The sequence below is a fragment of the Bos javanicus genome, chromosome 29 (assembly GCF_032452875.1).
Source record: "Bos javanicus breed banteng chromosome 29, ARS-OSU_banteng_1.0, whole genome shotgun sequence".
NCBI classification, from domain to species: Eukaryota; Metazoa; Chordata; class Mammalia; order Artiodactyla; family Bovidae; genus Bos; species Bos javanicus.
In genome coordinates this window covers 23,721,582-23,746,708 of record NC_083896.1, presented here as the reverse complement: position 1 = coordinate 23,746,708, position 25,127 = coordinate 23,721,582, and the positions used below count along the sequence as shown (strand labels likewise).

The 25,127-nt window shown below is 39.6% G+C and overlaps 1 protein-coding gene across 2 annotated transcripts in view; it reads left to right on the top strand.

The window, feature by feature from the left end:
• The window catches only part of NELL1 (neural EGFL like 1), a 1,051,740-nt gene that overhangs the window by 791,977 nt on the left and 234,636 nt on the right, over positions 1-25,127 (top strand). For both annotated transcript variants that reach the window (XM_061406202.1, XM_061406204.1), the window contains exon 15: positions 17,517-17,612. In XM_061406202.1, the coding sequence (XP_061262186.1) occupies positions 17,517-17,612 (96 nt within the window). The remainder of the gene's footprint in view (positions 1-17,516; positions 17,613-25,127) is intronic.

Below are 25,127 nucleotides of genomic sequence, written 5' to 3'. Positions count from 1 at the left end.
TAAGAAAAGAATCACTCTTACTCTGAATGAAATTGAGTTGTGAAAAAATAAGGTAATATGGACAGTCCTAAAGCATCCACAAGACCAGTGGGTATCTGGTGAAACAGGCAGAGAAGAAATGGCCCACCTATGAAGTGGACCAAATCCTGCCTTCATGAAGTCCTAGTTAAGCCTCTCTCTGCTCCTCCTTCCTCTCAGTCCCTTTTCCAGGCAACTGAAACCTCCTCTGCTACCTGGTCATGTTCCATGTCTCTATACCTCTGCAAATGCTGTTCCTCCTACTGACACTAACACCCTTGGCCCCAATCTGCTTGTTTGCTTATTATTTATTTTTCTGATTCAGTGGAGGCATCAATTCTGTGGAGTCATTCTTGACCTTCCAGGCAGAAACAATCCTTTCCTGTCTTCTACTTCCTTTTGACTTTGTTTATCTGTAAAGCTTTATGGAATCTGCAGTCTGCTCCTTAAGGCTCTGCACTCGTGGTATCCTCTGCCTGGATCACTCTTCTGCTTGATTACTGCAGGGCTCACTCTTTCTCCTTTTGGGTCTTTTCAAATGCTACAGTCTCAGGGCCTTCCATGATCACCCTGTTCTTTTACAACCTTCCCCACTGGCATGCTTCCCATCCTCCTGCTCTGCTCTATTTTTTGCTGTGCTTGTCATCATCTAACTTGAAATGTCACTGACGTGTTTATTTTGTTATTCTGTTTCTTCCCCCTAGAATATAAACCCATAAATTGAAATGTTTTTTTATGTCTGTTTGAGACCTGATTCTCAGACTAATCCTTGATACAGAGTATACTCAATAAGTGTTTATTAATTACTAAATTAAGGGACTGTTTTCTCTCAACTCTCATCATATTGACATTTTGGGCTGGATGATTCTTTATTGTGAGACTGTCTGGTTCATGTAGGATCTTCCACAGTAACCCTGATTTCTACCCACCAGTTACAGGTATTTTCTTATCTTTGCAGTCTTTCTTCAGCTAAGACCAGCATCTCAATTTGAGCATTTCACAATTTATCTAAAGTGACTCTATGCCCCTATCCTATTATAAAATGCTATGGACCAAAGAAAATACAGGTATTACCAAGTGTGTATATAACAAGTGCATGGTTTAAACTGCAGGTTTAGTGGGCTGAAAGCAAGTCATTGGCTCATAGCTGCATTTATAAATTATATACAACAGAATTCAATACCATATATAAAGGCAATGCAGTACAGTACAATTCAAGGCAATATGATAAAAAAAAATATTAGAATGGATTACACATACTAAGAGTAAATTTTATATTTCTGGACGTCTGTGTGTGCATGTAAGGGTTTTTTTTTTATATAAAACTTATTTTCTTAACTATTTAGTGTACTCAGAATGATCAGCAAGACACTGTTTTAAACCAACTAACTGGAATAATAGATAGAAAAATGGAAAAGTCTATATGCAGATATCGAGGCAGGACACTATTGTGCCTTAAGATAATTAACAAATCCAGAAATTGGATGGGAGGTGGGATGACAGAGAGAGTAGTCTGTTGGTAATGCTCATAGAGATGCTCCTGCTTCCCCACCTGACATACTGTATTCTGTTCTAATGTTCCACCTCTAACCTTGATGTGAGTTATCAACACCTGCTCATTTTCTTCATCTCTTTGGTACCTTTCTGCAGGGCAAATCTTTGACTTGAACTGTCTCTTTTTCTATGCTTCTCAATCTGGCAAAAATTCTACTCCTTATTCCAGGCCCAACTCAAATGCCAGCTCCATTGCAAAGCTTTGCCCAGGTACTCCAGGCACAATTAATCACATTCCCGTCCATGTTCTCTCAGCACTTTATTCATACTGCTACAGTGGCACAGATCACATTTTAATGTACCTGGTTTTATATATACCAGTCTCTGCTACCCTATTGTGAGCTTTTTGGGGATGGGGACAATTTTCATGGGTACTTTTAGACATCTTGGCACTCAGAATTTTGTCCGCACATGGCAGGTGGCCAGGCTGTAAATGGAAATTGCTTAGTTGATGTGGTCAGGACTCTGGGCCTGAAACCCAGGATGCCACTTAGTACTGGGGCAACCTTTGATAACCTCTCTAAGCTAGCTTTCTCATCTGAAAAGGAGGAATACATGGTGAATGCACAGCATTTCTATAAAGATGAAATGAAATATTACATCTGCTAGCAACTTAATAGGTCTTCAATAAATGGAATTTACCATCACTGTTGTCTTTATTAGTAGTACTGTTGAAGAGTGGAAAAGGCTATCAGAACCCCAGATACAAAAACAGATAGTAAGTATTAGGAATGAAGGTGATTTCTGGGCAGTAATTTAATTATGAAATGTATTTAGTTCCATGGTTGACATTGGAATGACATGAAAAGTAAGAATTGTAGACCTTTGGATGTTTGATTTTATGGATCAGAATAGCTGTGTCGATGATTTTCACTCTTACCTTTTCTCTATATTTTATAGTTTTGGGTGGGAGATATTTGGGAAGATGCAAAAGGGGATTAAAATAACCTAATTTTGCTCCTGGAGGTACCCCATTGACTTAATGTTGTAAAGTTGGAGCAGAGTCTCTCAATCATAACACTATTGCTATTTTGGGTCAAACAGTATGTTGTTCTATAAGGCCATCCTGTACATTGTAGGGTGTTTAGGAATATCTCTGTCCTCTACTCACCAAATGCCAGTCACATGCTGACCCCACCGGCCATCTGGGACCACCAAATGTTTGAGGGGGAACTTTGATAAATATTGTATTCTGAAAAAGGTGATGAATAAACCAAAAAGCAGACATGGGCATGGAAATGATCTGACCTTTATTATTAACAGAGCTGGATTAGAGAACTTGGGTTTATATCTGTGAATCAGACTGGTTTCCTAAGAAGAAGCACAAAATACAATCAATTTACCCACCAAATCCCAGGGAGAAAATCATCATCAGGGAGGAAAGGAAAATTGATACCACTTGAAGGGAGCTGAAAACAACAATCATGGAAAACTAACAAATCTGATCACATGGACCACAGACTTCTCTAACTCAATAAAACTATGAGCCATGCCATGTGGGGTCACCCAAAATAGACGAGTCATAGTGGAGAATTCTGACAAAATGTGGTCCACTGGAGAAGGGAACAGCAAACCACTTCAGTATTCTTGCCTTGAGAACCCCATGAACAATATGAAAAGTCAAAAAAATAGGACACTGAAAGAAGAACTCCCCAGATCAGTAGGTGCCCAATATGCTACTGGAGATCAGTGGAGAACTAACTCCAGAAAGAATGAAGAGATGAAGCCAAAACAAAACCAGCACCCAGTTGCGGATGTGACTGGTAATGGAAGCAATGTCTGATGTTGTAAAGAGCAATATTGCATAGGAACCTGGACTGTTAGGTCCATGAATCAAGGCAAATTGGAAGTGGTCAAACAGGAGATGGCAAGAGTGAACATCAACATTCTGGGAATCAGCAAACTAAAATCAACTGGAATAGGTGAATTTAACTCAGATGACCATCATATCTATACTGTGGGCAATAATCCCTTAGAAGAAATGGAGTAACCATCATAGTCAACAAAAGGGTCTGAAATGCAATACTTGGATGCAATCTCAAAAACAACAGAATGATCTCTGTTTGTTTCCAAGCAAACCATTCAATATCACAGTAGTCCAGGTCTATGCTCCCGATCAGTAATGCTGAAGAAGCTGAAGTTGAATGGTTCTATGAAGACCTACAAGACCTTCTAGAACTAGCACCCCCAAAAGATGTCCTTTTTATCATAGGTGACTGGAATGCAAAAGTAGGAAGTCAAGAAATAGCTGGAGTAACTGGCAAATTTGACCTTGGAGTACAGAATGAAGCAGGGCAAAGGCTAATAGAGTTTTGCCAAGAGATCACACTGGTCATAGCAAACACCCTCTTCCAACAACACAAGAGAAGACTCTACACATGGACATCACCAGATAGTCAATACTGAAATCAGCTTGATTATGTTCTTTGCAGCCAAAGATGGAGAAGCTCTATACAATCAGCAAAAACGAGACCAGGAGTTGACTGTGGCTCAGATCATGAACTCCTTATTGCCAAATTCAGAATTAAATTGAAGAAATTAGGGAAAACCACTAGACCCTTCAGGTATGACCTAAATCAAATCCCTTATGACTATACAATGGAAATGACAAATAGATTGAAGGGATTAGATCTGATGGACAGAATGTCTGAAGAACTATGGATGGAGGTTTGTGACATTGTACAGGAAGCAATGATCAAGACCATCCCCAAGAAAAAGAAATGCAAAGAGGGAAAATGGTTGGCTGAGGAGCCCTTACAAATAGCTATGAAAAGAAGAGAAGTGAGAGGCAAAGGAAAAAAGGAAAGCTATACCCATTTGAATGCAGATTTCCAAAGAATAGCAAGGAGAGAGAAGAAAGTCTTCCTCAGTGATCAATGCAAAGAAATAGAGGAAGACAATAGAATAGGAAAGACTAGAGATCTCTTCAAGAAAATTAGAGATATCAAGGGAACATTTCATGCAAAGATGGGCACAATAAAGGATAAAAATGGTATGGATGTAACAGAAGCAGAAGGTATTAAGAAGAAGTGGCAAGAATACACAGAAGAACTGTACAAAAAAGATCTTCATGACCTAGATAATCACAATGGTGTGATCACTCGCCTACAGCCAGACATCCTGGAATGTGAAGTCAAGTCGCTTAGGAAGTATCACTACGAACAAAGCTAGTGGAGGTGATGGAATTCCAGTTGAACTAATTCAAATCCTAAAAGATGATGCTGTGAAAGTGCTGCACTCAATATGTCAGCAAATTTGGAAAGCTCAGCAGTGGCCACAGGACTGGAAAAAGTCAGTTTTAATTCCAATCCCAAAGAAAGGCAATGCCAAAGAATGCTCAAACTACTGCACAATTGCACTCATCTCACACACTAGTAAAGTAATGCTCAAAGTTCTCCAAGTGAGGCTTCAACAGTTCATGAACTGAGAACTTCCAGATGTTCAAACTGGATTTATAAAAGACAGAGGAATGAGAGATCAAATTGCCAACATCTGCTGAATCATCAAAAAAGCAAGAGAGTTCCAGAATGACATCTACTTCTGCTTTATTGACTATGCCAAAGCCTTTGACTGTGTGGATCACAACACTGTGGAAAATTCTTAAAGAGATGGGAATACCAGACCACTTTAACTGCCTCCTGAGAAATCTGTATGCAAGTCAAGAAGCAGCAGTTAGAACTGGACATGGAACAACAGACTGGTTCCAAATTGGGAAAGGAGTACGTCAAGGCTGCATATTGTCACCCTGCTTATTTAACTTGTATGCCGAGTACGTCATGAGGAATCCTGGACTGGATGAAGCACAAACTGGAATCAAGATGCCAGGAGAAATATCAATAACCTCAGATATGCAGATGACACCACCCTTATGGCAGAAAGTGAAGAAGAACTAAAGAGCCTCTTGATGAAAGTGAAAGAGGAGAGTGAAAAATTTGGCTTAAAACTCAACATTCAGAAAACTAAGATTGCGGCATCTGGTCCCATCACTTCATGGCAAATAGATTGGGAAACAATGGAAACAGTGTCAGACTTTAATTTTGGGGGTTCCAAAATCATTGCAGATGAAATTAAAAGACACTTACTCCTTGGAAGAAAAGCTATGACCAACCTAGACAGTTTATTCAAAGGGAGAGACATTCCTTTGCCAACAAATATCCATCTAGTCAAAGCTATAGTTTTTTCAGTAGTCATGTATGGATGTGACAGTCGGACTATAAAGAAAACAGAGCACCAAAGAGTGGATGCTTTTGAACTGTGGTGTTGGAGAAGACTCTTGAGAATCCCTTGGACTACAAGGAGATTCAACCAGTCCATCCTAAAGGAAATCAGTCCTGAATATTCATTGGAAGGACTGATGCTGAAGTTCAAACTCCAATACTTTGGCCACCTGATGCAAAGAACTGATTCATTTGAAAAGACGCTGATGCTGGGAAGCATTGAAGGTGGGAGGAGAAGCAGATAGCGGGATGAGATGGTTGGATGGCATCACCGACTTGATGGACACAAGTTTGTGTAAACTACGGGAGTTGTTGATGGACAGGGAGGCCTTATGTGCTGTAGTCCGTGGGGTCGCAAAGAGTTGGACACTAGTGAGTGAGTGAACTGAACTGAAGTCAGCTCACTCCCAAGAGAGAAGCTGGGTAGGTGTGGATTTTTGCTGAGCATGACCAGATCTTAATTATTTTATTTTCTCCCCACCTTTGGAATTTAGGTGCATATAATCAAATTAGTATAATCTTTGATCCATGACACCTTGTAACTATTAGTCCATGGTGGCTAGCATTTATTTATTTAGATAGTTTGATTGTTATTTTCAATAATGAAATTTATACCTTATAACTCATCATCTAAAATAAAACTAAAAATGGAGCAGTTTTTTATTCCTAATCATGCACTCTTTCTCAGCTCATCCTGCTGTTTTTCTCACCCTAGAAGCATCGTCCTGATATATATAGTTTCCTAGTTTGCCAGTGGAATACATCTTCCTACCTCCCCAGGGACAGAATGAGCAAAGCAGGAAAAGAGGGAGCAGAAGTGAGCTTAATGAAGATGATACTTCAAGGAAACCAGGAGGGAGGGACAAGGGCTAACTTCTACCAGATGGTGTTGAAACTTGTATGTTTCCTTATTTTTTCAGAATACAGAGTGTCCCTAGCAACTAAATATATGCCAGTTATACTTTCATAGGATCATTCCAAGTGTTTAGAATTTGAAGAGCTATTCTTTTTATTTACATAAAACAATTTTTGTCATAGTGAGCCCATGATGATGATACTGGGCATCCACAAACCTGGTATCTTCAAACCCACCTTCTCATTCTGTTCCTTTTTTAAAGTCCAAGTTTCGTTTCACATGCTGAGACTTTTTTAAACATAAAAGCAATCTTTCTGTGGTTAAACTCCCTTAATTTTGAATTTTAAAATTTATTTTCTTGCAGAAGTGAAAGAGTCCTTTCAAAAACTGAATCATACCATTTAAGAATTGATCTGATCTAATATCTCCCCTGGTAGTAAATTAATAACAAAGGGAAGTATAATTACAGATTCAAGTTTTATATATATTTTTTATTTTTTAATATAAAGTTATTTATTTTAATTGGAGGCTAATTACTTTACAATATTGTATTGGTTTTGCCATACATTGACATGAATCCACCATGGGTGTACACGTGTTCCCCATTTTGAACCTCCCTCCCACCTCCCTCCCCATACCATCCTTCTCAGTCATTCCAGTGAACCAGCCGCGAGCACCCTGTATCATGCATCAAACCTGGACTGGCGATTCATTTCACATATGATATTATACATATTTCAGTGCTATTCTCTCAGATCATCCCACCCTCGCCTCTCCCACAGAGTCCAGAAGACTGTTCTATACATCTGTGTCTCTTTTGCTGTCTCGCATACAGGGTTATCGTTACCATCTTTCTCAATTCCATATATATGTGTTAGTATATACTGTATTGGTGTTTTTCCTTCTGGCTTACTTCACTCTGTATAATAGTCTCCAGTTTCATCCACCTCATTAGAACTGGTTCAAATGTCTTCTTTTTAATGGCTGAGTAATACTCCATTGTGTATATGTACCACAACTTTCTTATCCATTCAGCTGCTGATGGGCATCTAGGTTGCTTCCATATCCTGGCTATTATAAATAGTGCTGCAATGAACATTGGGGTACACGTGTCTCTTTCAATTCTGGTTTCCTTGGTATGTATGCCCAGCAGTGGGATTGCTGGGTCATAAGGCAGTTCTATTTCCAGTTTTTTAAGGAATCTCCACACTGTTCTCCATAGTGGCTGTACTAGTTTGCATTCCCACCAACAGTGTAAGAGGGTTCCCTTTTCTCCACACCTTCTCCAGCATTTATTGCTTATAGACTGTTGGATAGCAGCTATTCTGACTGGCATGAAATGGTACCTCATTGTGGTTTTGATTTGCATTTCTCTGATAATGAGTGATGTTGAGCATCTTTTCATGTGTTTGTTAGCCATCTGTATGTCTTCTTTGGAGAAATGTCTGTTTAGGTCTTTGGCCCATTTTTTGATTTGGTCATTTATTTTTCTGGAATTGAGCTTCAGGAGTTGCTTGTATATTTTTGAGATTAGTTGTTTGTTGCTTCATTTGCTATTATTTTCTCCCATTCTGAAGGCTGTCTTTTCACCTTGCTTATAGTTTCCTTTATTGTGCAAGAGCTTTTAAGTTTAATTAGGTCCCATTTGTTTATTTTTGCTTTTATTTCCAATATTCTGGGAGGTGGGTCATAGAGGATCCTGCTGTGATTTATGTTGGAGAGTATTTTGCCTATGTTCCCTTCTAGAAGTTTTATAGTTTCTGGTTACATTTAGATCTTTAATCCATTTTTAGTTTATTTTTGTGTATGGTGTTAGAAAGTGTTCTAGTTTCATTCTTTTACAAATGATTGACCAGTTTTCCCAGTACCACTTGTTAAAGAGATTGTCTTTTCTCCATTGTATATTCTTGCCCCCTTTGTCAAAGATAAGGTGTCCATATGTGTGTGGATTTATCTCTGGGCTTTCTATTTTGTTCCACTGATCTATATTCCTGTCTTTGTGCCAGTACCATACTGTCTTGATGACTGTGGCTTTGTAGTAGACCCTGAAGTCAGGCATGAGTTTTTAATGTCATTGAATATCTGTGATCTACATGACTTTGAAGGCAAAGAAGACTTTGAACCCTGGCTCTGCAGCTTACTGTCTGTGCAGCCTTACAGTGGCACTTGATGTCAGAGCCCCCGTTTCACCATTTTTATTTGGATAATAACAACATAAATATGTTGCATATTACATACTCATTTCAAATATGTTAACATATAACATAAATAATAACACCTATATGATGCATATGATACCACTCTAATGGCAGAAAGTGAAGAAGAACTAAAGAGCTTCTTGACAGTGAAAGAGGAGAGTGAAAAAGCTGGCTTAAAACTCAACATTCAAAAAACTAAGATCATGGCATCCAGTCCTGTCACTTAATGACACATAGATGGGGAAAATGTGGAAGCAGTGACAGACTTTATTTTCTTGGGCTTCAAAAATCACTGTGAATGGTGACTGCAGCCATGAAATTAAGACACTTGCTCCTTGGAAGGAAAGCTATGACAAACCTAGACAGCAAATTAAAAAGCGAAGACATTACTTTGCCAACAAAGGTCCATCTAGTCAAGGCTATGGTTTTCCATTAGTCATGTATGGATGTGAGAGCTGTACCATAAGGAAGGCTGAATGCAAGAGAATTGATGCTTTTTAGTTGTGTTGCTGGAGAAGACTGTACAGAGTCACTTGGACAGCAAGGAAAACAAACCAGTCAATCCTAAAGGAAAACAGCCCTGAATATTCATTGGAAGGACTGATGCTAAAGCTGAAGATCCAGTAATTTGGCCACCTGATGTGAAGAACCAACTCATCAGAAAAGACAGTGATGCTGGGAAAGATTGAGGGCCAAAGGAGAAGAAACTGACAGATGATGAGATGGCTAGATAGCATCACCACCTCAATGGTGGACATGAATTTGAGCAAACTCCAGGGACAGTGAAGGACAAGGAAGACTGGTATCCTGCAGTCCATGGGATCGGAAAGAGTCAGACAAAACTTAGCGACTGATAAACAACAATCCGATGTTTCCATGCTACTACTCTTCAGATCAGATCAGATCAGTCGCTCAGTCGTGTCTGACTCTTTGTGACCCCATGAATCACAACACGCCAGGCCTCCCTGTCCATCACCAACACCCGGAGTTCACTGAGACTCAGGTCTATCGAGTCAGTAATGCCATCCAGCCATCTCATCCTCTGTCGTCCCCTTCTCCTCTTGTCCCCAATCCCTCCCAGCATCAGAGTCTTTTCCAATGAGTCAACTCTTCGCATGAGGTGGCCAAAGTACTGGAGTTTCAGCCTTAGCATCATTCCTTCCAAAGAAATCCCAGGGCTGATCTCCTTCAGAATGGACTGGTTGGATCTCCTTGCAGTCCAAGGGACTCTCAAGAGTCTTCTCCAACACCACAGTTCAAAAGCATCAATTCTTAAGTGCTCAGCCTTCTTCACAGTCCAACTCTCACATCCATACATGGCCACAGGAAAAACCATAGCCTTGACTAGAGAACCTTTGTTGGAAAAGTAATGTCTCTGTTTTTGAATATGCTATCTAGGTTGGTCATAACTTTCCTTCAAAGGAGTAATTTCATGGCTGCAGTCACCACCTGCAGTGATTTTGGAGCCCAGAAAAATAAAGTCTGACACTGTTTCCACTGTTTCCCCATCTATTTGCCATGAAGTGATGGAACCGGATGCCATAATCTTCATTTTCTGAATGTTGAGCTTTAAGCCAACTTTTTCACTCTCCTCTTTCACTTTCATCAAGAGGCTTTTGAGTTCCTCTTCACTTTCTGCCATAAGGGTGGTGTCATCTGCATATCTGAGGTTATTGATATTTCTCTCGGCAATCTTGATTCCAGCTTGTGTTTCTTCCAGTCCAGTGTTTCTCATGATGTACTCTGCATAGAAGTTGAATAAACAGGGTGACAATATACAGCCTTGACGTACTCCTTTTCCTATTTGGAACCAGTCGTTGTTCCATGTCCAGTTCTAACTGTTGCTTCCTGACCTGCATACAAATCTCTCAAGAGGCAGATCAGGTGGTCTGGTATTCCCATCTCCTTCAGAATTTTCCACAGTTTATTGTGATCCACACAGTCAAAGGCTTTGGCATAGTCAATAAAGCAGAAATAGATGTTTTTCTGGAACTCTCTTGCTTTTTCAATGATCCAGCGGATGTTGGCAATTTAATCTCTGGTTCCTCTGCCTTTTCTAAAACCAGCTTGAACATCAGGAAGTTCATGGTTCACATATTGCTGAAGCCTGGCTTGGAGAATTTTGAACATTACTTTACTAGCGTGTGAGATGAGTGCAATTGTGCGGTAGTTTGAGCATTCTTTAGCATTGCCTTTCTTTGGGATTGGAATGAAAACTGACCTTTTCCAGTCCTGTGGCCACTGCTGAGTTTTCCCAATTTGCTGGCATATTGAGTGCAGTACTTTCACAGCATCATCTTTCAGGATTTGGAATAGCTCAACTGGAATTCCATCACCTCCACTAGCTTTGTTCATAGTGATGTTTTCTAAGGCCCACTTGACTTCACATTCCAGGATGTCTGGCTCTAGGTCAGTGATCACACCATCGTGATACTCTTAGGAGAAACTAAATCAAGCACGAAGAACAATGAATGCCTGAAACCCACTTGGTGAAGCTGAACATCTTGTAGGTTCAGTTTATATTTTCTGGGTATTAGGACCTTTGTTCCTGGTCCGTATTTACAGTCCTAACAGTATCACTAGCAGTTGGTTTTATTTAACAGAATACATAACCCTGTTTGCCAAACATTATTTTAAGTCCCTTACAAATATTGACTCATTTCATCCTCATAGCACTCTGTTTATTATATCTGTACATTTTTCGGACATCACAAACATATCATGCTTTCTTTATAGAAGCTCCTAATATCGTTTCTATTTAGGAGATGAGTAAATCAAAAGCACACACATATTATAAAACAGAAACAAGTCTCCTAATCAGGTCTGCTGCTCTGTGTTTGAGTGTGCACATGTGTGTGTGTGTGTGTGGGCACATGCGTGCACATGTGTATAAACAGATCTGGATCAAATGCTCTTTGTGCCACAAAGAAACCCAAGCTTACCTTCAAGCCCCTGCCTCCTTTGGGTGCCACTTGAAACTTTCATTAACCAGGTTTCTGTAATTTTTAGCTTGTAAAATTTTTTTCCTGTTCTGTTATTAACTTTGAAGCAGAGCACTACTCTCAGTATCTTACTTGAAATGTTTGTCACCAGATCCCACAAGTGTGATATGGGGAATGAGAGATTTTATACGTTTGTGTATATATTGGTGTATTTTTTAGTTTCTTATGAACATACTTAAGGCAGATATTGCCTAAACCAGTGTTTTCTTAGTCACAGGGTACTGAGATGCAGGATATAAGAAATGGTATTTGAAAACCAAGGTACCCACTGTACATCCTCTGGCAGAAGCAAAGGAGCTCACAATTAGTTACTAAGCTGCAGAATGTTAAATCATCCAAAGGACTTTAAATGATGTGGAAAATGACAATATTGTGAGAAGTTCTATGTACTTGAACTAGCATTCAATGATCTAAAGACATAATAGGGCTTTTAAAAATTAGATTCATATTATTTATGTGATGATGGCAAAATATATCCATGAGGCTTTTTCCAGGGTGACATTTTTTAATACCAATTAAAAATTTTTAAAAAAAGCATTTTCTCACTGAACTCTCATGTAAATAAAAGAAATTCTGTGTTAACAATTTGCAGTTGTCTTCATTCATGAGAAATTGTGTACATTTAGAACATGAAATTATTGGTTATCCAGCAAGGTTTTACAGTAAGGTATTTGGATGGAAGTATTGCACAATTGTTAGAACTGGAGTTTTTCTGTCAGAACATCCTGCAGGATACAGGCTAATTCATTCAGCAAGTACTTTTTGGGCATCTACTGTGCGCTTAGATTCTGAGACTGTGGTACCATATAGAGCAGAAGTAATCAGGTAATAGTACTTGCCATGATGCATCTTGTGCTTGTGCTTCTAGCCCAGCATTTCTCATGATGTACTCTGCATATAAATTAAATAAGCAGGGTGACAATATACAGCCTTGACATACTCCTTTTCCTATTTCAAACCAGTCTGTTGTTCCATGTCCAGTTCTAACTGTTGCTTCCTTACCTGCATATAGGTTTCTCAAGAGGCAGTTCAGGTGGTCTGGTATTCCCATCTCTTGAAGAATTTTCCAGTTTATCGTGATTCACACAGTCAAAAGCTTTGGCATAGTCAATAAAGCAGAAATAGATGTTTTTTTCTGGAACTCTCTTGCTTTTTCCATGATGAAGTGGATGCTGGCAATTTGATCTCTGGTTCCTCTGCCTTTTCTAAAACCAGCTTGAACATCTGGAAGTTTATGGTTCACGTATTGCTGAAGTCTGGCTTGGAGAATTTTGAACATTACTTTACTAGTGTGTGAGATGAGTGCAATTGTGCTGTAGTTTGAGCATTCTTTGGCATTGCCTTTCTTTGGGATTGGAATGAAAACTGACCTTTTCCAGTCCTGTGGCCACTGCTGTTTTCCAAATTTGCTGGCATATTGAGTGCAGTACTTTCACAACATCATCTTTCAGGATTTGAAGTAGCTCAACTGGAATTCTATCACCTTCACTAGCTTTGTTCATAGTGATGCTTTCTAAGGCCCACTTGACTTCACATTCCAGGATGTCTGGCTCTAGGTCAGTGATTGCAGCATCGTGATTATCTTGGTCATGAAGATCTTTTTTTGTACAGTTCTTTTGTGTATTCTTGCCATCTCTTCTTAATATCTTCTGCTTCTGTTAGGTCCATACCATTTCTGTCCTTTATCGAGCCCATCTTTGCATGAAATGTTCCCTTGGTATCTCTAATTTTCTTGAAGAGATCTCTAGTCTTTCCCATTCTGTTGTTTTCCTCTATTTCTTTGCATTGATCGCTGAGGAAGGCTTTCTTATCTCTCCTTACTATTCTTTGGAACTCTGCATTCAGATGCTTATATCTTTCCTTTTCTCCTTTGCTTTTTTTTCTCCTCTTTTCACAGCTATTTGTAAGGGCTCCTCAGCCAACCATTTTCCCTTTTTGCATTTCTTTTTTTGGGGGGATGGTCTTGATCACTGCTTCCTGTACAATGTCATGAACCTCCATCAATAGTCATCAGACACTCTATCAGATCTAGCCCCTTAATTCTATCTCTCACTTCCACTGTATCAGTTCAGTTCAGTTGCTCAGTCGTGTTCGACTGTTTGTGACTCCATGAATTGCAGCATACCAGGCCTCCCTGTCCATCACCAACTCCCGGAGTTCACTCAGACTCACATCCATCGAGTCAGTGATGCCATCCAGCCATCTCATCCTCTGTCGTCCCCTTCTCCTCCTGCCCTCAATCCCTCCCAGCATCAGAGTCTTTTCCAATGAGTCAACTCTTTGCATGAGGTGGCCAAAGTACTGGAGTTTCAGCTTTAGCATCATTCCCTCCAAAGAAATCCCAGGGCTGATCTCCTTCAGAATGGACTGGTTGGATCTCCTTGCAGTCCAAGGGACTCTCAAGAGTCTTCTTCAACACCACAGTTCAAAAACATCAATTCTTCGGTGCTCAGCCTTCTTCACAGTCCAACTCTCACATCCACACATGACCACAGGAAAAACCATAGCCTTGACTAGATGGACCTTTGTTGGCAAAGTAATGTCTCTGCTTTTGAATATGCTGTCTAGGTTGGTCATAACTTTCCTTCCAAGGAGTAAGCGTCTTTTAATTTCATGGCTGCAGTTACCACCTGCAGTGATTTTGGAGCCCAGCAAAATAAAGTCTGACACTGTTTCCACTGTTTCCCCATCTATTTCCCATGAAGTGATGGGACCGGATGCAATGATCTTCATTTTCTGAATGCTGAGCTTTAAGCCAACTTTTTCACTCTCCACTTTCACTTTCATCAAGAGGCTTTTGAGTTCCTCTTCACTTTCTGCCATAAGGGTGGTGTCATCTGCATATCTGAGGTTTTCAATATTTCTCCCGGCAATCTTGATTCCAGCTTGTGTTTCTTCCAGTCCAGCTTTTCTCATGATGTACTCTGCATATAAATTAAATAAGCAGGGTGACAATATACAGCCTTGACGTACTCCTTTTCCTATTTGGAACCAGTCTGTTGTTCCATGTCCAGTTCTAACTGTTGCTTCCTGACCTGCATACAGATTTAGGTCATACCTGAGTGGTCTAGTGGTTTTCCCTACTTTCTTCAATGTAAGTCTGAATTTGGCAATAAGGAGTTCCTGATCTGAGCCACAGTCAGCTCCTGGTCTTGTTTGTGCTGACTGTATAGAGCTTCTCCATCTTTGGCTGCAAAGAATATAATCAATCTGATTTTGGTGTTGACCATCTGGTGATGTCCATGTGTAGAGTCTTCTCTTGTGTTGTTGGAAGAGCATGTTTGCCATGACCAGTGCATTCTCTTGGCAAAACTCTATTAGCCTTTGCTCTGCTTCATTCCATATTCCGAGATCAAATTTGCCCATCACTCCAGGTATTTCTTGACTTCCTGCTTTTGCATTCCAGTCACTTATAATGAAAAGGACATCTTTTGGGGTTGTTAGTTCTAAAAGGTCTTGTAGGTCTTCATAGAACCGTTGAACTTCAGCTTCTTTCAGCATTACTGGTTGGGGCATAGTCTTGGATTCCTGTGATATTGAATGGTTTGCCTTGGAAACGAACAGAGATCATCTGTCATTTTTGAGATTGCATCCAAGTACTGCATTTTGGACTCTTTTGTTGACCATAATGGCTACTCCATTTCTTCTAAGGGATTCCTGCCCACAGTAGTAGATATAATGGTCATCTGAATTAAATTTACCCATTCCAGTCCATTTTAGATGCACAAGCTGGAATCAAGATTGCCGGGAGAAATATCAGTAACCTCAGATATGCAGATGACACCACCCTTATGACAGAAAGTGAAGAGGAACTAAAAAGCCTCTTGATGAAAGTGAAAGAGGAGAGTGAAAAAGTTGGCTTAAAGCTTAACATTCAGAAAATGAAGATCATGGCATCCGGTCCCATCACTTCATGGGAAATAGATGGGGAAACAGTGGAAACAGTGTCAGCCTTAATTTTTTTGGGGGGGGGGGCTCCTAAATCACTGCAGATGGTGATTGAAGCCATGAAATTAAAAGATGCTTACTCCTTGGAAGGAAAGTTATGACCAACCTAGATAGCATATTCAAAAGCAGACATTACTTTGCCAACAAAGGTCCATCTAGTCAAGGCTATGGTTTTTCCATTAGTCATGTATGGATGTGAGAGTTGGACTGTGAAGAAAGCTGAATGCTGAAGAATTGATGCTTTTGAACTGTGGTGTTGGAAAAGACTCTTGAGAGTCCCTTGGACTGCAAGGAGATCCAACCAGTCCATTCTAAATGAGATCAGCCCTGGGTGTTCATTGGAAGGACTGATGGTAAAGCTGAAACTCCAATACTTTGGCTACCTCATGCAAAGTGTTGACTCATTGGGAAAGACTCTGATGCTGGGAGGGATTGGGGGCAGGAGGAGAAGGGGACGACAGAGGATGAGAGGACTGGATGGTATTACCGGCTCGATGGACATGAGTTTGAGTGAACTCCGGGAATTGGTGATGGACAGGGAGGCCTGTCTTGCTGCGATTCATGGGATCACAAAGAGCTGGACACGACTGAGTGAATGAACTTAACTGAACTGATGATTGGTCTTGCAATCTAATTGATGGAAGAGGTGATGATGACCAATTATTCATAAATAAAATTTATTTTTAATACTTCAGAGGAAAGTTTTATGGGCTATGCTCTGCTAGTATGTAATCTGGTCTGGGAAGGTTAGCAGGGTAGTGCTGAGATGGGGTTAGGATGACTTCACAATTCTTATCAAAAAGCTAAGTGAAGTCCACCCATCTTTAGCATGTTTCCATTGAGGCATTTTCCCTAAAGGAATAATTCAAAACATGTTATGCATTTTTTTCTATAAGGACAGGACATTGTTTTTATTATAGAAATGTTGGAAACATCTTAAATATTCAAAATTAAGCAATTAGTTAACTTTATTATGTTTTTAGAAATTGTATTGACTACTGAAAATAGTTTAACAATGTAAAAATGTTTTTATTGTAATAAAAATGCATAGTAAAAAGAGTATCTATAAAATAATATATTAAATGCCTTCATCTTTATCCCAACTCTGTTTTTCTAGTTCTTCAATATATTCTTTGATTTCAAGTGTATCAATAGTCATATTAACAGCAATCCTAATGCCTCTTCATACTAGCTCCTGTTTAGCATCAAGTACTTTACATCCATTATTTCAATGGATTGTATGTAAAAGTGAAATAGGTATTATTATATTTATTTGTTTTTTGTATACTGAAACTTTTACATGTGTCACCAATGATATGTATTCCCTGTGTAACAAAGAATTGTTTCAATAACCCTACTGTTTACTATCGGAGAAGGCAATGGCAACTCACTCCAGTACTCTTGCCTGGCAAATCCCATGGATGGAGGAGCCTGGTAGGCTGCAGTCTATGGAGTCGCTAGGAGTCGGACACGACTGAGTGGCTTCACTTTCACTTTCATGCACTGGAGAAGGAAATGGCATCCCACTCCATTGTTCTTGCCTGGAGAATCCCAGGGACGGGGGAGCCTGGTGGGCTATCGTCTCTGGGGTCGCACAGAGTCGGACATGATTGAAGCGACTTGGCAGCAGCAGCAGCTATTTACTATGAATTTCCTTATTGCTGTTTTATCTAAGAGAAATCTCTCTCTCTCTCTCTCTCTCTTTTTTTTTTTTGTGTGACAGCATTCTGCGAAGAAGGCTGCAGATACGGTGGAACATGCATGGCTCCCAACAAATGTATCTGTCCTTCTGGGTTCACAGGAAGCCACTGCGAGAAAGGTAAGGAAGCTCTTTCTCTAGGACTGTAGTACTGTGGATTGACCTGATACATTGCATTGTGTTGGTGGATGTGGCTCTACCAAAGCTGAGTACCTTTTGATTACTGTGTCATAGACATCCTCCCTCTGAAAACAGAACTTAATCTGCCCTCTCTCCACTGTGTCTAATTTAGCAAAGTTGAATCTTTTCCCTGCTACCATTTGCAGTGTGCATTTTAGCACTAATTAGATATAAAGCCTGGAGAAGGAAATGGCAACCCACTTCAGTGTTCTCACCTGGAGAATCCCAGGGACAGGGGAGCCTGGTGGGCTGCCATCTCTGGGGTTGCACAGAGTCGGACACGAATGAAGTGACTTAGCAGCAGCAGCAGCAGATATAAAGCCTGACGAACTGACCTGCCCCACTTATCATCTATTGGGTAGCAACACAGGCAACCACTAGAGCTGTAACAATCTGCTGTGTCCACGGAATGTAAATTCGAACCACATACTCCTTGAGTAATAGCGCATTAAATAACTCCAGCAGCAGGTTTATTGGTGTGCTTGCGATTTTATTCTAACAGTGGTTTACTAAGAACGTTATCATTCATGGACCTGATATTATAAGCCAGTTACTATTAATAAGAGTCCATTATGTGCAGCTTTCTATAAATGTAGTATTTACACTGGGCAGTATTTGGTGAAATCCAGTTCTTTTATCAATTGAAGAAGTACTCCTGTATGTTAATGAAATTGGTATTCAATGTCAATGTACCAGTATGTATGTATCAGTGCAAACAAGAGGTTTGTTTATGCCTTGTGAAAGTGAATATTTCAGTGTATTTCCCCATGAGTTTCATTAGGCTAAAATCACTGTGTTATGTTTTTCTAAGTCTGGAATATCACACTCAACTGGACATTCTCACAGTACAGCTTAGAAAAACAGAAATATAATGCTGTGGTCACCATGCTTTTTATTAGATGAGGGGAGTATGTTTTCATCTAATGCCAAAGATCTATGCAAAGCTCTTGCTTCCTTTCCTTCATGTTAAAGGTTTCTGAATTTAGATGCTAATTTTTTAAATTAGCATGTTTATTATCCCCCAACTTGTTTGACATATTACATTGTACTGCCTGTGTATTTCTAACGCAGCCTGATCCTTTTAAAAAGAGTCAAAATTTAACTACATACATTATTCAACAAGGAAATCTACAATGTGTACTATTGTTCCCATGTTTTGTGATAATTATCAACAAATTAGATCATATTTATTAAGTAAAAGTTACTTGATTTGTCTTTTAAAAAAGACGTATAAAAGAGCCAAGTTCTGCCTCTGAGCAGATGAGAATTGCCATGTGGAACTGAAGGATTCTTGTCAAAAGCAAAGGAGCTTAGCCCATAGGCCCGTATTGTAGTACATCAGATTTTAATTAGGTTTTCTAAAATAAACGGAGAAGGCAATGGCACCCCACTCCAGTACTGTTGCTTGGAGAATCCCATGGACGGAGGAGGCTCGTGCGCTGTGGTCCATGGGGTCGCTAAAAGTTGGACATGACTGAGCGACTTCACTTTCACTTTTCACTTTCATACATCAGAGAAGGAAATGGCAACCCACTCCAGTGTTCTTGCCTGGAGAATCCCAGGGACGGGGGAGCCTGATGGGCTGCTGTCTATGGGGTCGTACAGAGTCGGACACGACTGAAACGACTTAGCAGCAGCAAAATTAAAAAAATAAAAGCCACTAAAGTAAAAGTTCCTCATTATTTGCTCTAAAACTGCTATGCGTTTCTTAAATCATTATAGAATATAGGAATTAATGGAGACAGAATGGTGATGATGATATAATATTGTTGGTGATGGATTTTTAATATTACTAATGATATACCATTTATCATGTACTAATTATGCATTATGTCTTTTAAGGGAGTATTTTAGTATTTAGAACAAACAAAAGAGATAGACATTATTATGCCCACTTTGTAGATGGCAGATAAAAGCGTGGGTAGATTAAGTAACTTCTGCAGTTCTATGGAGTCAGTATTAGAATTGAGAATAAAACTCAACTTGTCTTCCACAAACTACATTATAAACCCTTGCATGTGTTCCAAAGGGATAATGCATGAACTTCCTATAAAATCTGGGTTCCTGGTGAATATGTCGGGGAGGGTCCATGAATTTATACTTTCATCAAGCACCTCAGTTTGCTTGTTATAAACCAGTCATTATTATATTGTCACAGTGATATTTAACAGAGAATCCACTGTGCAGTTCTTCTTTTTACTTCATAAAGAATTGGAGGACAGCATTGATCTTAGACCAGAGCTGAGTCAGTGTCAGCCCAGGAAAAATTAATTATGGTTTCTCATGGCTTGCTGATTTGACCTCTGTACTTTCCTCTCCTCAATAAGTGGCTGATTGAATCAGTACTTACATTCTGGTCCATAATGTGGAAGAGAAAATATCAAGGTAAAGGAGAAAATCAAGACCAGAGGCAAAAGACAGACAGACATTGGCAGGTTATAGGTTCCTAGAAGAATATTAAAGTAGAGATTGAGAATTACTTACTCTTGAAAATGTATACAGTTGCAGTAAAGAAAAAAAAATAGAATAAGGTTTCTATATATGTGATATTAACTTCCATTTGTAGCAAAACCATATTGACCAGTATTCTAATTCCAGGAGATCTTTTGGATAAAGTACATATTTTTCCAATCGATTATGTGCAAGGGATCTATGTGAATTATGGGACTCTTTAAAAACTGCATCGTATCATGTTGGAATTATTTTGCCATGCTATTAGCAGTAAACATTAAATAATTCCACTTGCCTTTGAATAGTGATGCTTGATGTGGTGAGACACAGGTGCAAAGGAGAAATGTAAATACATTGTCAATGTCTTATGGCATGATTACACTAAATGTTTGATTTGATTTAATTTTATGGCTAATTAAATGGTCCCATTTGAGCTATTTAGAATCTACTTATGTTTAGTTTTTAAAATATTTTCTTTGCCCTTGACTCCTGTTGTTGGCTTTATTCATTGTTTGTGATAGCCTTTTAGAATTCAAGTGTATTCAATAAATCATAAAATGCATATCTGAAATATAATGAAGTTGAAAATCACACTCATGTTTGATGTGTAACACAGAGATGAACAGCTCTGCATTTATTTTATATTGATAAGATTTTAGTAAACTTAAACTTTTCATCACCCCACTCAAGATAAGCAAACACTTCACCTGCCTTGGTTTCTGGACAACGTCCTGTGTTCCCTCCTCTCTCCTACCCTTTGATCCTTCTCTGTGCGCTTGGTCTTGACTTGGTTTCACACCTAACATGGAGATGTATACAGAGAGAGATGAGTGGAGACCTAGGAAGAGTATTTGTATTACTCTCAGGATGGAAAAGGTCCATGAGTGAAATCTCTTTGTCATCCTAGAGAGCTAAAAGGATATCATGCCACACTGATGTAGCCGAACAGAGGACCAGATGAAACAATCCAAAGTTGTCCTAGAGACTTCTCAGATATAATATCAAAGAGTTATACTAAATTCAGAGATATGTTACTTACCGTAAAATAGCATAGTATCCTCCTCTATGAAGTAAACTTGCAAGCAACAAAGAGATTCAACCTCAGTTGTCAAGCTTGTCTAGTGAATGGGTTCTTCACCTTGACGTTATTAACATTTTGGACAGATAATTCTTTGTTTCAGAGGGCTGTCCTATGCATTGTTGGATTTTTAGCGGCATCGCTGGACTCTACCCACTAAACACCATTAGGAACCTACCCCCAGCCGTTCAATCGAAGATGTCTCCTGACATTGTCAAATACCCCAGGGAGGCAGAGTCACCCATCCTGACAAGTTCTGAAATAGATGTAGCACTTTTAAATATATATATCTGTCTGTCTACTAATAAAATTATAAGCTTTTCTAAGAGAATGCATTTTGTAAAGCATTTCTTCAGGATTTTTAGAATTACTTTAGGTTTGCTGTAATTAGAAAATTCTTTTTTTTTTTTTTTTTTGAAGTATAGCTGACTTACAATGTTTTATTGGTTTCAGTTGCACAGCATAGTAATTTGACATATCGATAGACTACTCCATACAAAGCTACTATAAAATATTGACTGTATTCTCTGTGCTGGAGATCATTTTGGTCATTCATTTATTTTATACCTAGTGGTTTGTACCTTTAAATCTCCTTTACCTTTCCTGTCCTTGCCCCAATTCTCTCCCACTGGGGAACCACAGTTTGTTCCCTGTATCTATGAATCTATTTCTTGAAAATTAATAAATAGCAAAGAAGTTGAATAGCATTGTCCATTTGTGATATTAATTCTAGGAGTTGCTTTTTTCTATTTAGTTTATATGAAATTTCTAATTTTCTACAATAATTATAAATTATGTTTATAATAAGAAATGATTTTTTAAAAGATTAACATAAAGAGAACTTAAAACTCATGAAAAGGATCTTCATTTTTCTCAGAGACTGTCGACGTTTTGCCTTTCCTAAAGGGAAATGACTTTCTGCAGGATAATTCTTCTATTCTTTCCCTGTGCTTCAGAACCCTGTAGGTAGGTAGACAGAGGGCAACAGTTTACCTTGAGCATATGGTCCATCTACCAAGTAAAAAGAATGGTCAGAAACAGTAATTTGTCTATTCTTCCAAATTTTACATTTGCCTCAATTTTGATGGAACTCTACCAAGTGTTCATGCTAAGTCACTTCAGTCGTATTTGACTTTTGCAACCCCATGGACTGCAACCCGCCAAGCTCCTCTGTTCATGGGACTCTCCAGGCAAGAATACTGGAGTGGGTTGCCATGCCCTCCTCCAGGGGATCTTCCTGACCCAGGGATAGAACCCATGTCCTGAGACTCCTGCACTGCAGACAATTCTTCATTTATTTGCTATCACTCTGCCCACCTTTGTTTTGGAGAACATGTTTGAATCTTTTCAAGTGTGGATAATAACTCCATTTTCTAAATGGAGAAGAAAATATTTTCTTGCAGGGTATCACAGGACCATGGGCAGGGCATTTGGGAGGAGAATGAGTGCAAATTCATAACAGTTAGGAGAGTTATTTAACTTTTCTCAGGGTGAGTTTTCTCAGGTTATATGGCACACACATGATGCATGCTCAGCAAATGGAGGCTTCTATTATTAACGTTGCGCTATTGTTATGTAGCTAATAGATGCCCAGGAAAGAGTAAGCAGGACTTCTGTGACATCATATAAAAAGAAGTACCAGGAGTTAGGTTTCTCAGGTAGCTCAGTGGTAAAGAACTCCCCTGCCAATGCAGTGGGCTCAATCCCTGGGTCAGGAAGATCCCTTGGAGAAGGGAATTCTTACCCACTCCAGTATTCTTGCTTGGGGAATCCCACGAACAGAGAAGCCTGGTGGCTACACTTCATGGGGTCACAAAGAGTCAGACACAACTTAGCGACTAATCAAATGAATGAAACAAATCAGGAGTTGAGAGTTTGCCCACCCAATTGAACCCATCGAGGATGGATGTAGATACTCTTAACATTTTTATTAAAGTGATATGAGTATAAATCTGTTTGAGAACTATTCCCTGCAGTGAATATTTCCAGGAAAAAAGAGAATGACAGAGGAGAGGCATTGCAGTGGAGGCTGGGAGGAGTCCCCCTCTGCTAACACTAAGGTCATTCATATTTAAAGTAGCTCAGTCTTGGGTTCAGTTGCTGAACTTCTAGTATCTTACTCCCCTCCTCATCTTAATTCCATCCACTCCATATTAGTTTTCCAGCTGTGATGGAGATATTGAGTTGAAGATCTGATGCACTTCTCTATGGCTCCAAAATGGAGCTCTGAACGCTCAGAACTCCTTGGAGCTATTTCAAAACCCTCTCCATGGTCCTGCCAGGCTCACCGTTTTACAGGGTTTCAGACATCTGGAAAAATACCTGAAACCATTTTTCATTCTCATCTCCATAGTACAGAGCAAATTTTCAAGTTATTTCAAGTATAACTGTAGGGAACATTGCCTGTGGTTCACAAACCATGATTTGGACTACAAAGATGCAGCCTGGGAGAGTGTAAAGAATTCTAGATGGAAGGACAGAAACCTGTGTTCTGCTGTGAGATCTGCCACCATGAATTATTTAGCCTCTGTGAAGTGAAACTTGCGTCAGCTTATTACCCATGGATAATGAGTCCAGACCTTTTGCACTTGTTATTTCTTACGAGGAAAAGCTAGTCCCACCCTTGGGAACATATATGAGGGTGGGTATAAGTGTTACTCAAGCCAGTCAGTAGTGGAATTGAGGTTCTCACCCATGAATGACTGAATCCAGATTTTATACACTTGCCAATAATCTGTTGCCTCTTGATCACATTACCTGCTTTCAAGGGCAATTAAACATAACAGATAATGTGCAAGGCTAAATAAATTATGTTCCTCTGTGAGCAATAAACCATAATCTCCCACTTGATTATGCGCACGGATTTATATATGCCTTTCAACATCTTTGTTGCGCCTAAGGTGAGAAGAAAAATATATAAAAATAGGAGTAAGAGCACAGTCTTTACAGTCATTTTAGCTCAATTTTAGTTGGACTCCACTATTTGCCAAGGGATTCTCACGTGGCGCTCGTAGTAAAGAATATGCCTCCCAATGCAAGAGACACAGGAGAAGGAGGTTCAATCCCTGGGTGGGAAAGACCCTCTTGAAGAGGAAAATGGAAACCCATTCCAGTTTTCTTGTCTGAAAAATTCCATGGATAAGAGGAGCCTGGGAGGCTACATTCCATAGGCTGCAAGAGTTGGACATGACCGAGCACGCACATATAGTATAGTGTGTTTACCAGAATCTGTGGTATTGGATTGGTATTGGTTATCCATGTTGCTGTTGTTCAGTCACCTAGTCGTGTCTGACTCTGTGACCCCATGGACTACAGCATGTCAGGCCTCCCTGTCCCTCACCATCTCCCGGAGTGTGCTCAAACTCATGGCCATTGCATCGGTGATGCCATCCAGCCATCTCATCCTCTGATGCCTTCTCCTTCTGCCCTCAGTCTTTGCAGTGTCCAGGACTTTTCTCGTGTGTCAACTGTTTGCATCAGATGACCAAAATGCTGGAGTTTCAGCTTCAGCATCAACCCTTCCACTGAGTGTTCAAGGTTTGAATTCCCTTAAGATTGACTAGTTTGATCTCCTTGCTGTCCAAGGGACTCTCAGGAGGTTTTATATATATATGTGTGTGTGTGTACATATACATATATGTGTGTGTGTGTGTGTGTGTGTGTGTGTGTGTTTGTAATGGGCTTCCCATGTGGCTCAGCTGGTAAAGAATCCTCCTGCAATGCAGAAGACCTAGGTTCAATCCCTGGGTTGGGAAGACCCCCTGGAAAAGGGAAAGGCTACCCACTCCAGTATTCTGGCCTGGAGAATTCCATGGACTGTATAGTTCACAGGGTCCCATTCATGTCTGGTCCCACATACATGACTGGGCAACTTTCAATATTCAGTAATATATATGTAATACAATGTTTCTAAGCTTCAGTTTGCC